Genomic DNA, 18,704 nt, shown 5'->3' with positions numbered 1-18,704 from the left:
ACTACATGCAATGCAATCGACCTCACACTGTTGTCTTTTTACAGTATGAAGACCTCCAAAAGGCTCTACAGTTTTAATAGTTGAAGAATATTTCAAATTATATGTATAATTTTAACTTGTACCATTAGTACCATTTATGTGGAAAATAATCCATTGGAAGGGTTAAACTATTATTCCATACACTTGTATTCACTGTTATGAATTATTACAATAAATAACACAAGAATACAATAAATTGTCAAGCAGCAAAGTTTTGTGTTTCCTGCTGCCCTGAATACAGAGGTGTGAAAACATAATATTTCGCTGGAGATGGTCATAATATATGGGCACAAAATGTAAGCAACAAGGCTAAGTTCCAATTGTTACCACTTCGAATTATTTTGTATTTTTAGTCATACTCATATTTTTATTGTGTGTTTTAGATCGCACAACAAAGCCCAACTCGGAGAAGAAAACGACATGATTTTGTCTTTGAATTGTCACAGCTGGCAAAAATAACTGTGTAGTATTAGAATTTGAATTGTCCACAATCAACTGGAGTAGTCAGATCTGGAGTGGCTAGATCTAGACATAACCGGAGTGGACGGATCTAGACGTTAATGAAAGAAGCTAGATCTAGACATAACCGGAGTGGACGGATCTAGACGTTAATGAAAGTGGCTAGATATAGACATAACCGGAGTGGACGGATCTAGACCTTAATGAAAATGGCTAGATCTAGATATAACCGGAGTGGACGGATCTAGACCCTAATGAATGTGGCTAGATCTAGACACAACCGGAGTGGTCGGATCTAGATGTTAGCCGGAGTGGCTAGATCTAGACATAACCGGAGTGGACGGATCTAGATCTTAGCCGGAGTGGCTAGATCTAGACATAACCGGAGTGGACGGATCTAGATCTTAGCCGGAGTGGCTAGATCTAGACATAACCGGAGTGGACGGATCTAGATCTTAGCCGGAGTGGGTAGATCTAGGCATATCCATATTGGTCACATCTAGATCATAACCATAAGAGCTCTATCTACACAGAAACAAGTGCATCAGTGCACCACGCGTGGAAATGTTATCAATGAATGGAATAGTGGAGCCAGAGTATCGCGGGGTTGCCATATCGCACCGAAGCGGTGTTGCCAGATCAAGTCGTGTCGGATGTGCACAATGCGTGACTTCCAGCTGTTTACAGCGCGGTCTCCGATCGCTGGTCCAAGGTGAGGCCGGATTGTACTGTACACAAACCTTGGTTGATCGCTTCCGTCACGGGGCGGGGGCGGGGGCGGGGGGTCAAGCCAAGTGACCTACTGGATATTGGATATTGTCCTCGGGGTAATGCTAGATGTTAACGCTGTGTTACCTGTTCTTGTCTGGTTTATGTATTCTGTCTTATATCAGACAACTTTTCCGAACACAAGTAAAATTTAAACAATTTTGTTCTTTCCCAATGGAATGTAGGCTTTTGAAGTAGTATTCAGGGGGAATCTCGTGTCCAGGCACTCGATTGGGGTTAAATATAAGACATTTTCATTGTATTTACATGATAGATGACATCGTTTATTTATATAAGTATATACTCTAAATATGTACTCTACTTGAGTAAATTAAAGTGAAGATGTCTTACTTTATCAGGTAAATTTAGGTCTGAGAAGCCCTCTCTAACAATTAACGGCTTAAATGTGACTTCCGAACCACCACCACCAATGGCCGGGCTGGCGGGCTGCTTGCAAGGGCAGGATCGCTCAGCGGTCACCTATCCAAGCAGCAGCCACGCTCGACGTTGCTTGATCTATTTATCTTGCGATAACCGTTGTACCCGCTACACTACGACATTGGAAAAAAGATATTTTATAAAAACGTGTAGTTTTCTAAAATTACATTTTTTAAAGTAGTTTCTGACTAATACATCAATAAATTTCTTAGAAGCATAGTTCATATACATACTGTAAAAATTCACATTGTTATGTTCAGTATTTTCCATTTTGCTTATAAAATTGCCCCAAATTACTATTTAAACGCCTATTACTCCATGTGGAACGTTATCTTAGAGGGAACTCTGAAATACAAATTTGAAAATGACATCTCTTTGCAAACTGATTGAACAAAATATATTAATCCCGCTTCTTCCCCCTCCCCACTCCCAACAAGTCAGATAAATAGTTACCCAGATTACATTTCTATTAATAACAGAAAACTATGCGAAATATTAATATTAATTCATCAGGAAATAATTTTAGTTAATGAAAGTTGAGATATGAATTTTAATTATTAATACGTGAGATTGCCATTCTTATATTTATATTCCAATGTAACTGGATTGTAATAAATTTCCTCTTATTGGATTCCTGGAATACTCGGTTATCAAAGATCCAAGTTTACTCTTTTGCGCGTAACGAAATGAAGTCAATATTACTCACCCCTTCATTAGCTCGTTAATCGAGTTTGTCAACCGCTTTGTGTGAAATATCGAAATTGAATTTGGCTTTGTGTACACTATTATAGCACTACAATGGATTTATGTAATGCATCATTGATTGCGCTCGTTGTTTGGATTTAATGCCATTCTCTATTTATAGTCATATTAGTTTTTGGAAATATGATGTGCTAACAATTATTTCTGTCCATACAATTACTGCAATAATAGATTGAATTTCATATTGATTAATTTAGAATACATTAATAAATTAGTTATATTTATGAGTTTTACTCAGAAATTAAACTTTTTAGTAGCAACTACATGACAACTTCATATTTGAATCATTTTTTTATTGGATGACCGCATAACTTATTACTCGAGGGGCTGGAAAAGATTCAGTTCTGTTGTCTACCTGTACGTCTGTCCACACGATATCTCGATAATGAATTGATTCGTAAATTTTAAAATTTTCACGAAACTTCATTTAGATAAACAGGTAAAAGCGAAGTAAAGCTTTCCTTAAACGACTTTTACATAACAAAAAATGTTACTAACAATCAGCCTAACATTTTGATTTTCATAGCAGAGCCTTAGTAACTCTTTAGAAGTGATAAGTAAAATTGCTAAGTTAATTATCATATCAGTAGATAAAACATTAGGCTATCCAAGGCGAAAATCAATCAACAACTGCAGATGTGGTAGATGCAGCATAATAAAATCGTGGTATCTACTATAATTTTATTGGCCGTTGCTCGAGCCCCCGCCTCTTTGCAGCTACAGCTGATCTGCCAGTTCAGTCAGTTCTAGAAGTTAACCCCACGTTCTAGAACTATCTAGATGCGTTTAGCTGAAAGTTACGGTTTATGTCTTCCTATTTTTAGGACATGTAGACTCTTGTAAGGTCTTGTGAAGGTCTTAACTGAACGATGGCAAATGTCCGGAATAATCCTGTTTACTTCAAAATCCTTCTATCGGCAAAAACAAAAATGAAGGTCTTCTTTGTTTCTAGCACTCGTCCAGAGAAGATCTTAATTTACAATTGTAGAAAGAGAATTTTTATATTAAGCTTAAACATGGCTGCCCCGATCCACTGACGTCCCAGCACGGTGAACAGTGTTTTGATGCATAGCAAATCTCCATAGGGATCCTCGTACCGTCCCGTTAAAATTCCCCTCAGGCATTCTTGTGCTGATCTAGCTATAACACAACTTATAGACAGTTTTGCTGGTTTGCCATGCCACGACACTCTGTAAACAATCGATAAGGGCCGAGCCGGGTCAACAGAGAAAAGTTCATGGAACGACCGATGTTTGCTTGCTCAAGAAGGGCGTGGTCAAGGGACCAGCGTTGTGGAGCAATCGGGCGATAGCGTGAGTGTGTGGCTCCGCAGCTGGGAGTGCCTTGCGACAATACTGTGGCCTTACCGGCCAATATCGCAATGTGTGGGAACAAGGGTCACTACACACCCTACCGTGTTCTTACATCACGGGGACAAACCGGCGAGTGAAGATATTCATCATCAATAACATCTTGTTAGTCGATGAAAAATATTAAATATATTGTTATGAAGGTATGGGAATCTCAACATTTTTAGGAGGGAGAAATAATTTACAAACAAAAATAAAAATTAAATTTATAATTATACTATACTTTGATCCTATGGACCCTAGTGAAGATTTTGCTTACAGAAAATATTTCTGTGTCAAAACCCAGTTTGTCACCTCGTGTTCTGATGGTTGAATAAGGAAACAATCATCCACTCAAAATTAAATTCTCCGCCATTAGTAGATTAGGATAGGATGTTCAAATCACTGAAACGTGGTTCACCGAAGGATTGGACAGAACGCGATGAAAGCCTACGCAGAACTATACCTGTTTCATAAATTAATTTAAAGTAATTGTCAATGTCTAAACATTTTCCTTTTGTATGCTTAATATTTTAGAAAAGTTTCAGATTTTGTTCATGAAAGAAGTAGCAAAAGGATAAAGCTGGCTGGCAGTAATGGTTGTATGTCCTGAATATCCTGACTTCTGGCAAAAGTAACATCTGTCCTATCACATTTTTATCTCAATAATTAGAGTCAATAGTCTTCTCAATAGAGTCCCAGTCTAAAGAGTTCTTACTATGACCAAAAGAAATATATGTAAAAGTGTCAAATCTCTGTGACTTTTCTATCAAGAGATTTACTTAGTAAAAAGTAAAGTTAAGATGTCTTATGTTAACAGGTGAAGTTAGGGCTAGGAAGCCCTCTGTAACACTTAATCTGGAACCAACGGCTTAACGGTGACTTCCGAACCACTACCAATGACCGGGCAGACAGGCTGCTTGCAAGAGCAGATTCGCTCAGCGGCCACCCATTCAAGCAGCAGCCACGCTCGACGTTGCTTGATCTGGTTATCTTGCGACAATCGTTGCACCCGCTACACTACGCCATTGGCAACGATGCTCGGCAGACAGACTACGAAAGGTTTTAAAAAAACCAGTCGTGTCCTTAAAACGATTCTGATGTAGCAATAAAGTAGCTTTGTACTCTAAATCAGATTCTCCATTAGACTACACTTTTCATTTAAGTACATTTCTTGTGAAGTTCATGACATTCAGTAAAACTAATCAACACTCCTTTTGAAAGAAAAGGAAAACTCATTAGGCGTTTACGTTAGATGGTGTGTGTGAATGAAAATAAAATCTTACCGTATATTTTCTAGTTGCAGGTTGAAAGTTACATAAATCATGTTCTGGTAAAAATATTGAAATTCTGTTGAAGGTTTTGAGGTCAACGTTGATCTTGCAACATTGTTCCTGCTTATCTTCGCAGGACAGGTACGCCTCACACAACAGCTGGTCCTTACAGACTTGATGGATGGTCTGCAGTTCCGTGACCACAATCGAGATTTGTTCTAGCTAATCACCTGGTGAAGGATTTAGCACTACGACCACCCACGATTATGTGAATGTCCACAACAGCGCAGCGTGGGGTCCATCCATCATCGGGGCCCCAACCACTGCCTCGGAGGCAACCGTGTGCCTTAACTTACTTTTCCAAGATCGACCTCAACTCTCTCACTGCTGTACCCTCAGGCAAGCGGACGTGAACGTATTACGGGAAGTAATGAAATGGTATTGATAGACCGACTATTGTTTCCCCGAGCATTCAGGGATCACGCCAACTATCCTTATCTAATAAAACTATTCTAAACAAGACCCCCAGCCACTTACATTAGTTAGCTCTTCCTATCGTAACAGACTATCGGGCAGATCATAACAATGAATGTATGGTTTCCCGGGAGAAATTACCACTGAAACGGTTCGTTTTTAAAACAGAGGTTACAATTCAACTCCTCTAGTTAACACATTCTGCCATTGGCACTATCGTAATGACTATGCAAAACCACTGGATAATTTACAAAGGGCAATAATTAAACGTTTGATTAAACATGACTTGGCTGTTCGATGATTGTCGTTCACCTCGGGATCATCAGAGTTTTATTTTTGATGCAATTGTTCTCGTAATTGCAAAGATACAATTACAGTTAATTTTAAAACTGTGTGATGTAATCCTCAATATTCATGTTTGCATTGTACGGAATTGGTACCACATGACTATTTCGAACTGAATAAATAACAAATCCCTTATTGTTGTATGCACGAAATGACACACTTATTTTGCTATTTCTAAGAATTTAAATTTTTAGAGCATGGATAGCATTTAATTTATTTGATAAGTACTTGTTTTAATGTTACAAAATTAACAATGGCTGCCCCTATTTCAAACAGTTAAAATTGTCCATAAACATTATGCATTCAACTTTTCACATTCACTCTCTGGACAGAAACAAGAAAATTTGTATGAAAAATTGTATCCCCAATTTAAAGCATTAATTCCTTTTCCAAAGAAAAGTCCTAAAGTTTGCCTGAGAAACAAGGAAATCAACAATAGTTTTTAGGATTCAATCTGGCAACAAAACCTCATTTTTGGTAGGATCGAATAGCAGAAATACTATGTATCACAACGAGATAGACGCACGTGTTGTCCAACACGATCACAGATTGGATTAGGAGACGCGAGCAAGGGAAGGCGACACATTGTTACCTCTTCAAGACGACATACTAGACATTCAGGTTACCTGGTTAATGTTATTTTCCAGTGTCTCGATCACGTAAGGCTTCAGACAGCGTATAGAGTTACATCCTGCCTGATGTCAAGTCGCTACACCCAAGAGCTGATCCTTCCTCTCGGCCAGTAAAGAGCAGTGGTTGGGCAACTTAAGAAGATTGCGTAATCATCATCTCAGTTTTTGGATTATGCTCATTTTTACTTTGTTTAGTGAGCTCGGAAAATTCTGATTAATTGTACACACCAATAGAACTGTTTTCACTTGTTAAAATTATTGGGGAGGAGTCTCATTTAATTTAAAATAGATTAATTATACTGATAAGAAAAGCAACGGTTATGTTGTCTTACCACAACAAAGGTGACCAATGAATTTTCTTTAGAGCAACAAACAGATTTTGAAATCGTTTTCTCATCTTTTAAGTATTCAGATTGTTAATGTTAATTAATCTGGTATATATGTGCTTTTCTATCTTGAAGAAATAATTGTTGTGTAGTGGAATACGCAGAATGTGCCTCCTTTAAAGTACTGTCATTCTATCAATACAACTTTTACACAGAACTTCAAAGAAATGACAAATAATACTTAGTAAAGATACTTAACATGATAAAGATGTTTTTGTGTCTAATAGCATCATATTCTATGGATCGTTTTCAGGTGCTTGTTCGATAAATTCTCCATACTTTCCAGGTGATGTATTCTACATACTCCTCATATAAACATCTCTTTACTATTTTATATATGCGGGTTCTAATTTAAGTTTTAACCCGAAGTCAGCCCCAAGATTGCGTCACTGTTGAAACTTGACGAGAAACAATATGTATGACCATGCTAATTTGAAAACTGGATAAAATTACTTTTCCACGACTAGATCCAACACTATAACAACCAGTTAGCTGGTACATATATCGTTATTGGAACGTCAATAGAAGCAATATGCATATCCATACCAATTTGAAAACTGGATAAAATGACTTTTCCACGACTAGATCCAACACTATAACAACCAGTTAGCTGGTACATATATCGTTATTGGAACGTCAATAGAAGCAATATGCATATCCATACTAATTTGAAAACTGGATAAAATGACTTTTCCACGACTAGATCCAACACTATAACAACCAGTTAGCTGGTACTTATATCGTTATTGGAACGTCAATAGAAGCAATATGCATATCCATACCAATTTGAAAACTGGATAAAATGACTTTTCTACGACTAGATCCAACACTATAACAACCAGTTAGCTGGTACATATATCGTTATTGGAACGTCAATAGAAGCAATATGCATATTCATACTAATGCTCGTTATTCGATAAAATTACTTGTCCTCGAGTTGATCTAACTACCTATTAGTACATATATCTTCATTAAAATCTGACTACAAAACTATGATTACCCATGCTAATGTGGAAACTTTAAACAACACACACGACCTTTCCACGACTGAATGCAGCACGATAACAACCCGTTAGCGTTTTTAACCCTCGTCTACTTTCTCCATTACTTATTTTTAATCACTGCATAATTTCTCGAAACTAGGCTTTGTCAGGTTGAACGGTTACAGTTGTTTAGAGTAATTACCACAATGACAAGCTCATGTCGCCTACGACCCACTTGGTTTTTACAAACAGCTGTTGTCAGTGTCAGCAGTTCGTGACTCACAAGCAGGGCAGTTCGTGCTTGTGGCGGTGGGGTGTCTACCGAATCGCATATTTATTCACTTTCATAAAGAATCGACCGACCGACCCTGGCGTGAGCGGGCAGGGTAGCTTCAAACTTCGCGACACGTTTCTCGGCAATATTTCTTCTTTGATAGTGCGCGATTTGTTTGATCACATTTCCCCTAAAAGAACCACGTTATATTTTCTCTTTGTGAAATATCTTTATTCTCTTATATCATTTTAAGTTATTGTTATTTTAAACATGTTTAAGACTGGTAAAATACTCTCGTGATTTCGTGATTGCGCAAAAGCATCTCTACACTTTAAAAAATTATATTTTTTCATTTCATCACTATCTTTCAAAATTGTTCGTAAAAAGCAAATATTTCAAAGTTTAACTCTTTCTACTTATATTCTGGTTAGGAATATACAGTACAGTTGTGACGAACGTACACTGAATTTATAACGACTGGGCCCTAATTAATTAAATGAGGTCGTGGAACGTTGATTGGAAGGTAGGCCCACGACATTAACACCAAAACACCGTGCCGGTTCGTCGAGGGAGCGGGCAGCCAGCTTTGATTATTAAACTCCGACCACTGAAACTCGAAGACGTCCTCGCCCTACGGAAGCCTGAAGAGAAGAGAACGAGAAAACCTAATTCCAGAAATCTAGAAGCCTGAACACTAGAACAAACCATAACAGGCAGAATTCCAAAGAAACATCTAGAAGAATAGGTTAACCATCTGGAAAAGCAGACGACTCGACCAGCTGTAGGGAAACTGCTGCCGGCCCAACAAAAATAAAGTGGCAAACGCCACACAGTCTTAAGTATTAGGTAAGGTATTATAAAACCCAACTAAACATAGTCTTTGTATACCTGTTCCCATTTAATTAAGCGCTATTTGATTTCACCAATCAGTAAGCAATCAACTGCATAGAATAAATAACATTCTAAAGGTAAATACGAACACGAATAAATAACACTCCCTTTGACCTTTTCAGAAAACTGTGAAAAGCAAATAGGGTTTCAGTTCTTTTAATGAATATTCAATATCGTCCTTTAAGAAGTGTATCACTCGTGAAGCTGTGATTCACCTCGTTTAAGCACCAACATTTCCTCTTGTACTTGTACTTAATTGAATATATTACTCAGAAACCTTTTCAGAACTAAACGAAATAACAAATACAACTAATGTTGTTTTTTTATACTAACAAATTTTTAAACTTAAAAAGTAACAAGATAGTAATTCGTTCATCAGTTGGGAAATGCTATATTGGAGTTAATTTTTTTTCGGACTAATGAAAAACTAGCTGTTACCAGCGGCTAAGCTTGTATTTACGAGCGTATGGCAAGAGCGTCATATGCAACCCATTTTTAAATAGTATCCCAAGGAAGTCTGAGAGAGTAGATGGTTGTTCACAGATATTTTCATCCCAGAAATAAGTTATTTGAGGCGAACATAATATATGATTCCAAAGCATTAGGTTGATACTTTCTAAGATTTCAGTAGTACCTATTAAAATATTTATGAAGAGCAGAACTCTGAAACAGGGCACCGCAGCCGTTTTAAACATTACTCAGGTAACAAACGTATGAGCAAACATTCATTACTCGTATTTATTTCTGAATTTCATGAATTTTGAGTACTTTCTAACAGTTTGTTCTTTGATGATTTGTATTTTTTATGAGATGAAGCTGTGAAATGGTAGTGTAAAACATTTGTTCTTTAACAACGGGCTCACCTAAGATGATTATAATTTTGAAAATTGGAGGTTTTAGTAGATTTTTATGTTTACCATACTCGTGTACAATAATGTATAATACAACTGCTTTTACTAATATTATTTGCCTTAAAAATTATAATAACAGTAGTGCCTACGTTGTAAATAGTGCTTAATTATCGGAATGCTGTACTTTTCGTTTTCATGTATACTTTTTTAAAAATTTGTAGGTAAAGTTTTCACGGGAGCTGCGTTTTAAAGAATACTAACCCTTCAGAAGGAATTTGAAAATTTTCTAAATGAAACATAATTGCGATTTTTTAAACATTAATTTTACATAAAAATATTTGGTCTGTACTAAGATGAGGTCTTCAAAACTAATTCAAGTGAATGTGTACCTTGGGTGCAAAGCTATCATATGTCATAAACGTTACAAAGGAAGACGCACTTCCCTTAATGAACTCTGTAAGGTACTATAAGTGTTTATGCAAATCCAGTATCGTTTAGATGATTCGTTTATGTGTTAACTAGGAATGATAAATAATTGATGACGTTTCATAATTCGTCATTTGTTTGTTATAAATATAACGAGGTACAGTAAAGAGGTCTCAGAATAGATTAAAATATATAACCAGCGCAACCACAAATGGGAAATTTGTTTTGCAGCAGTTGGTACTATTTCTAGGGAGAGAATACCTGTAGTGTTGGAATCGTTCAGTTGCCATTGTTTACTTGCGGAGAGTGTTTTCATGTGTCAGCAAGTTAACCTTCACGATTACCAAAAATGGCTGTTAGTAAACAGAGATCAAACATTAAATTCGGTGTTTTACATCAAACGTCACCTATTGAGACTCTTGAGGGTTAATTCATCTTTACGGTGACGTGGGGACGAAGAAGAGTCAAGTTTATGAATGGAACAGATGTTTACGTGAAGGTCGAATGAGCTTTGAAGATGACCCTCGTAGTAGACGACCTTCAATTGCAAGTGCGTCAAGTTGTAGAAGCAAACACTTCTGTTATCATATGGTAGAAACCACAACATCCTTAACGATCATTTTAACATGCATCGAATTTGCTTTTGTTTCATGACAACGTCCCTGCACATTGGTCTTTTTAGTGCGTAATTACCAAAGAAGCATTACCAAAGGATATATGCATCGAAACACTGCAACAGTTTGTCTACAACCTTCGTAGAAGTGAGCCGTGTCGACCTTTAATGATGCTGCTTGTCTTTTGCCGACAGCTGTTTGCAAAATGCAAACTTGCAATCTTGTCCACCGGGAATTGGGTCAACAGGAGCCGCTGTATCTATTTGAAAGGCTTGTGACACGGGGACAGGTCTCTGTACGTAGTACTCGACAAGAAAGCCGCTTGAATTTTCCAAAAGTTAGGTTGGAAGTTGGTAAAAAAAGTTTTTCATATTCTGGCCCAAACAGTTTCAATTACTTCACCAGTGACTTTCAGCTTTTGACGCCTCTAGCTAAGAAATTTAAAGAGGTTGTTTATTATTAATTTGTAAAGGAATGACTTTGAATGTTGATGTTAATGTTAATTGGATTTCATTTTTGTTAGTTTTAAATGCACTTTAAGAATTTCGACATGAGTTATTCTGTAAAGCAGGCCTTGTACTGAGAAGCGTTCGTGAAAAAGGCATTTTATTTTTTTCATTTTGCATCTAGTATATCACGTAATTCTTCCAATATAAATAAATAACTTATTTCTACAACTGTAAATTTAACGAAGAATCTCCTAAAACACGTTATATATGAATTGCGTCTATAAAACATATGGGTTGTCTGCGTCATATAAAACACAGACTATGTATTGTTGTAGGTAGGATCCTTACTACACCGCAATTGCAAGAATTTTCTCAACTTCAAGTAATATAATATACCACATGCAAGACAAAAACTAATTATATTAGTGTCCAAAAATAATAAGGAGTAGGCAAATTCCAATCAATACTAAATCAAATTCTTCAGTGACGTGTAGGAATCAGACCGATAACCGTACTATTGCGAATGTTTAAGTATTCTCCCTCTCTAACTTCGGACCCCCAAATTGACATGTTGAGAATGATATACTGCTCTTGCGTGTGACCCAAGATTTACATTACATCCACAAATTACGTTTAAAAGATGCGTCCAAGATTTATTTCGCTTACTCGCCGGAGGGGAGGAGAAAGAGAGAGAGAGAGAGCGCGTGCGGTAGTTGAATGTACATACCGGTAGAATCTTTCAATCTTAATCCCACATGTGGAGTATACACTCTAGTTGTAACAAGTTATGAGTACGCCACACTACGACTCGCGTAACAGGGTTCGCTAAGGTTGCATGCAAAATTTCAAATATAAATATAGCTCATTTTATTCTCTAGATTGGACAGCTCCATAGTTGGACATGCACCATCATATAACTCATTCTTCTCTATGTAGAAATTAAGTGTCATGCAAATTTCAAATTGTACACATTAAACACACATCTTCAAGATTTTGTTCATTGGATTAGGTTTTTAGACGTTTCCAAATAAAAGTTCCGGTAAACTAGTAAAGGTATTACAAAACAACAGTCCGCGGCAGTCAAACATTGTCACCGGCTTTAACATTGATGTAATATATCCGGGTATAGGTAATATATTTTCTTTTTACTCTATTTATAAAGGTCTCACTTGTTAAAATCGCATGTTATGATCGTGCACAGTTAGTTTACAACTTTATTGCTTCAGTTATTTTCTTGTTTCCATTATGATTACCAATAATGCCAATGTAAAACTTTCGCTAACGCTCAGCCAAATCCCACAAAGTGACATGGTCATCGAGAACTTAGTGTTCGTAAAGTAAAGATCTCTTATTTTACCAGGTAGAAGTTAGGACTAAGAAGCCCTCTCTAACACAACCTGGAATCAACGGCTTAAAGGTGACTTCCGAACCACCACTAATGGACGGGCAGGCGGACTGCTTGCAAGGACAGAAGCGCTCAGCGGCCACCCATCCAAGCAGCAGCTACGCTCGGCGTTGCTTGATCCGGTTATCTCGCGATAACCGCTGTATCCGCTACACTACGCCATCGCCATCGGCATATGGTGTTCGTCATACATAAATGAAGCTTCGTGCAAAATATTTTCCACCTAACCGCACTCCACCGCTGAAGCCTCAGCCGTTGACCGCTCTCCGTGTCCTGCGGCCGCGGATGAAACGGGCCGCAGCATCTAATCGTTCTTGTATTACAAACAATATTACTTCTTATGATTTACAGTTATTTCGCGGGATTCATTATCCTACAGAGCGGCGCCGCCTCGGGCACCCGTCCAAGGCTAGACAACGAGCACGACTACCTCTGGCTGAGGAGCTGACGGTCATTACTACTGGCCAGTGATTTGTAGGAATTCCTTCACTGAAGGCTAAATTTACAGCACTGAAATGTCTATCGTCTTAAATTACTAAAGCAACCATAAATAAGATTATATATGCACATTAATCTCCAGTTAATTCCAAGAGATTATTTTAAGTATTAAGATATTAAACTGATACCAAACTGCCCGATTCACTTTTCTTGACAATGGGATAAAATTAAATTTATTACAATTCAAAGTAACTATGTGAGTTTAAAAGTCCACATGTTTTGTTAAAATTATGTCAAGAAAATAGAATAAACGTTTCCAAAAACTGCCAAATAATAACTGACTGAAAGTTTGTGCAAACCTTTCTTGATCAATTGAGCACATTTCTAATAAAACTGTAGCTTAAACATACGAAAGCATATTATCACGGAAAAAGTGATCAAAGTGAATAACAATATAAATGAAATTCACAACTTGTTAACTGATAAAATATGTTTGAAATGCATTACTCAATTGCAATATGACAGCTAAAGTTAGGTTTTTTCTATTTTACTGAATAAGCTCCTTGCCGAATGTAAAAAGCAGAATAAAGAAAATGTGATTATACAAACAATTAATGTAACCTAGCTTGTATATCGTAAATATGAAAATGTATACTTCGTGTAGTTTCATAGATTTTTAGAACGGAATTAGTCATTTTGGATTAAATTAAGGATTCTTGATGTATTTTAACAAATGATAATTTGGATGTCAATAATTTTAATTGGTCAATTAAAGTTATGGTGAACTTTATGCAATGTTATGGGTTGAATTTAGAAAGGAGATGTCAGTAGGCCTAATATATTTTAAGTGATTCCTTATTATTTCACATATTAATTCATAAATTATTTTGTGACTACAAAATTACCCTTCGAGCAGTTGGAGCTTTGTTTTTCACATACATAGAGACGGGTTCAACGTTAGCCTTTATTGACGTTCGTGGGTTCTGCACCGAACGTGTATTGATTTTTCTAACTTTCTGCTCTTCAGATTCTGTCACCTGAAGAAGAAACTAGACACCAGTTGTCGAAACGTTGAGTTTTATTTAGTTTTTTTTACAGAGCAGAATGTTCTTCTAAAAACTGCTATAATAATATATTGTAATCACTTTACTATGCTGTGTATGCGTCATCAACGTCCATTCTACTTGCGTTTAATATTTAGAAACATAAACAAGTTCACAGCTTGCCAACAACCGTTATATTCCGGCTATAACAGCCTGTACAAGAACAAGCGTGACTACCACACCCATATAACTTGTATGGATTTATAACTTGCAGAATATAAGTAAAGGTCAGGCTGTTCTGACTTTAGTTTTACTGTTGTCTGTCTACACAGACACGCGCTCGACTGTGTAAATGACTGTCGAGGTTTTGTCTATGATTGTCCGAAGTAAGTTTAGTTTTGCTTGTTTTGAAAACTCCTACACTTACTATATTCGCTCATGATTATAGTTCGCATTATTGTTTAACAAGCAAACTTGCTAACCGTTGTATGGAATAGGTTAAGTATAAATGAAAAAATGGCTTAGCGGCAAAAACCAAGTTTTAAGAGAATACAATGTTTGTGTTTGTTTAAAAAAGTGTTTTAAGTATGGAACTAATAATTTGGATTACTAAGACAAAACTGAAATTTTTACAGGTTCTCAAAAATTGTCTATTTAGAACGGCACAAGATGAATTACATACAAACGTGTAAACTGTTCTACGTGCTGTCCTATTAAGTTATATTATGAGCTATATGCCAATGTACTTATAAGGGTAATATATTGTAGCCAGCTCTTTAATAACAATATATTCACAAAAGACTTTTACCTCAGCTATCGACATTTTTACTACTCACAATATGCTTATTCTATCTTAAAGGTGCTAATCATTTATTACTTTTGGCTTCCATCTTGTGCTTCTCTTGTTCCATCTCTATTTCTCGATCTTCTTTTGCATCTTATCCTCTTTAAAATGATTTCCCATTTTAACAATTATCTCATTATTTATTACAAAAGTACACTGACATAGCTAATAGGTTTAAGCGAAGAAGTAGATGTTCCATCTCCTTTCTCTCGTTTTTCTTTTCCATCTGATGTTCTTTAAAATTATTTCCCATTTTAACACTTAATCTCACTATTTATTACAACATTACACTGACATAACTAAAAGGTTCAAGCGAAGCATTAGCTTACAACAAAAACTAGTAGCGAACAGTGGATGCAGGTGGCACTTAGTCCATTATATAGCTTAAGTTTGTGGCACTTAGCCAATGGCGCAATCTATCCTTTTTTACTACTTCCAGTGCAATTAGCCCGTTATGAAGTGTGTAAGGCAACATTCCATGGCAACATTCAAGAAAATTACTAAATCATTATTTTTTACACTTAGCTCCGTTATTTCAATTCTTCAAACAGCTTTACTAAATTATTAAGTGTTATTAACCGTATTTGTATAATTACACTTCACTGTAATCTTTATATATTCACAGTATATGTTGGATGTATATAGAGAGGAAAACTCTATTCCTGGTTCAATAAATATTGACTAATTGCAGTCAGTTTGAAGTGGATAATGCAGGGACGTTTTACTAACAATCTAATGACAATGATATACTTATAAGAGACGAGTAATAGTTACGTGGATGCCAATTTCAGTAGGTGATGCACGTTGTTTGTGTAGGAATTCACACCATTGCATTTCAAACATCTGATTCAACCTCAACTACACCCAATCTGTGGTATTTCCAGAGGAAGTCCATTGTTTCAACAAGTACCGTCTTCTCAGAATTCTATTGGTCAATATTGTTGTTGTTAGAACTTATATCCTCCTTCAGTGATTGTTGCATACCTTCAAGCCTACAAAGGTATTCATCTCGGAATACCTTTAAGTCGAAAGGGAGATCCAAAGACTCTCATAAACAACCGTAAAGTTAAACATTTTTGGATAAAATTCGATTATAATAGTTTATTATACAATAAACCAAATTTAGTTCACGTGCAACACAAATGAACAAGTTACAGTATTGGTGTAAGAGAATTTGAAAAGAACTTATGTACAAACCTACATACCTATTATTAAGTAATAACATTTGTGCATATACAACTGTGGTATTTCTAACTGCTTCTGTGGGCTTTATTGAGGATGGGTTGCAATATTAAAAACAACATGATTGTTTTTTACTAGCACAACAGTACTTTATACTGACATGATTAGCAACCGATATCCAGTGTTTTTGCAATAGAGATGGTAGCAAGTTAAAGACAACAAACTAAAATTTCTTTTTTAAAATAACTGTGCACTTTATTCCTTTTTAAAGCGTTAACAAAATAATTTTCACAACAATAGTTTTACAAATTTGTTGAAACTGTACCAAATGTACGTTTCCATAGGTACTAAATAATTTATTATAAAATTTATTTAGCCACTTTCATCGATAAATGCTCTTGCAATATATTTAATAGATGTCTCAAAAAAAAACAGTGGCGTACATAGAAAATTATTCTGGAGGAGGCTGACACACTGGGATGTTTAGGAAGTATAAAATCTCCTCAAAGCAGCGGCTTGGGAATCTCTTTCTCGGGATACACTACAATTTAATCTTTGTCTTTAAAAATTTCGGGGAGGCTAGATCACCCTGAGTCCCCCCCCCCCTCCTTATATAGCTCATGTGAAATGTTTTATAGGCCCTATACGCACAACACAAAGCATCCTTGTTTAGTCTTCGCTTTATCACGATGGAACAAAATCAATTTGTTTTGTAGCAATACAGTATTCAATTGAATTTGTATCTTCTCCTACGTCGGTCTACTAGTCGAGTCTGATGTTCCTGTATTCTGAATCTTCGGCAAATACTTCAAAATACTCTTGTATATGAAAGACCTCAGGGAAGTCAAGTGACTGAAACTTCCATTCATCAGAAAACATCATTGGGGCGTTATTTTTCTTTTGACACTGCCACTCTTTGAGCTCAAGTTTGATAATATTTATGATGCACTTACACGAACTCTTCAAAGAACTTATCGAGTAATCTTACATTTTGCAACTTTTTTAGCGTTGATGTCTATAGAGGTTCTTTGCCAGTAGGCGTATTATAATCTTTCAATTTTCTTTTAACCAGAGCATGTTTTCCCATTGAAAAATGGCACTGCATAGCCGTAACATATTTATGTTTTCATTGTAAATGGACATTCTTTCATAATGCATTGTTTATTCCTGAATGAGTATAAAGACTTCTTGACAAGTATAAAGGATTTTTGTTCCCTGTTATCAACTGAGTCCACCAATCCCGTTTAAAGAATATACACTTAAGGTAAAAAAGCTCTTTCGGTTCCATTTGGACAGTGTGTGTAATAATTAACGCACAATGAATAAAATCAGTGTTTGATTTTTTTTATTGATTTCATCTAATATTGGTGAATACAATCTTATACAGGTTAATATTGGTGATTTGCACGTTCACAACAACTTTAGATCTTGAGGAAATACATCTTGCCAATCGGCGTTGAACCCCGTGATTACGGTATAATTTTAAATTAGGCATTGTTAAAACCTAGATAATATATCATTTGAGTATAGTAACTGGATCTGTCGCTCCTATTCAGGAGAAGCCAAGGAATGAGTCACAATACTCGAATCCTACGCTTTCCGTTCTCCCACGCATTCAAATTCCGAGGGAAATTGTTTAATAAATATATATTAAATTTAGTCGATGTTAAGTGCTGATTGTTAGTTATTACTATCCTCTTTGTACAATTTTCTAGCTACAGGAAAGAGGCGGTTGCGGTTGTGCATGCGGGCAGGCATAGTGAGTCATCACGCTTTTGGAGCCTGCAACTGGAGCGTAGCTTTTTCCAGCACATTCTTCAGCTCTCGACTGAATTACTGAGCAGAACAGCCGAAATCAACTGCACTCAAACTAATGCTAACTGAAATAAGCGCTTCATCTTTTTAAAGCACTTGGCAAAGTACTTACCGTTTGGATGAACGTGAAAACGAGAAGGGCGAGAGAAGTTTTTCCTCGGATCTCCATGATGCCGGCGTAAATCACAGCTAAGTCGATATTATCACTTCCTTACCACTCGCCTTTTCTAAAAACTGTCACAATTCTGCACTTCTACGGGTTTGTTTGAAATCACACCATGATCACGACTCTCTCTAGCAAACGGAATGACAACAGGATAGCACAGACAAGCAACAAGTGTTGTGCAGAGAGTTAGCACCCAGGGGTCGAATGACGGAGACAAACACAGCAAGGGTAAACAACTGTCGGGTCGTTCGCGGATCGTTGCACGGCGTCGCTGTACGCTTGACGTCTGGCGGAGGACTGTGGACTGTGGAGGCCGGTCGACAGGAGGGCCAGGTGAGCAGGAGAGGGGGTACCAAGGTAACTGAGGTGTGGTGACGTCGCCAGGCACGGTATCACG

General features: G+C 36.7%; 1 protein-coding gene across 1 annotated transcript in view; it reads right to left on the bottom strand.

Moving 5' to 3' along the window:
* Positions 1–18,385, bottom strand: part of LOC124357838 — a 186,745-nt gene extending 168,360 nt beyond the window's left edge. Inside the window, exon 1 of the mRNA XM_046809909.1 lies at positions 18,254–18,385. Coding sequence (XP_046665865.1) covers positions 18,254–18,310 — 57 coding nt within the window. The 5' untranslated portion in view covers positions 18,311–18,385. The remainder of the gene's footprint in view (positions 1–18,253) is intronic.
* Between the last annotated feature and the right edge of the window lie 319 nt (positions 18,386–18,704).

The sequence above is a fragment of the Homalodisca vitripennis genome, chromosome 1 (genome assembly GCF_021130785.1).
Source record: "Homalodisca vitripennis isolate AUS2020 chromosome 1, UT_GWSS_2.1, whole genome shotgun sequence".
NCBI classification, from domain to species: Eukaryota; Metazoa; Arthropoda; class Insecta; order Hemiptera; family Cicadellidae; genus Homalodisca; species Homalodisca vitripennis.
Note: the sequence above shows the minus strand (reverse complement) of the source record. Positions and strands in the feature narration are given on the sequence as shown.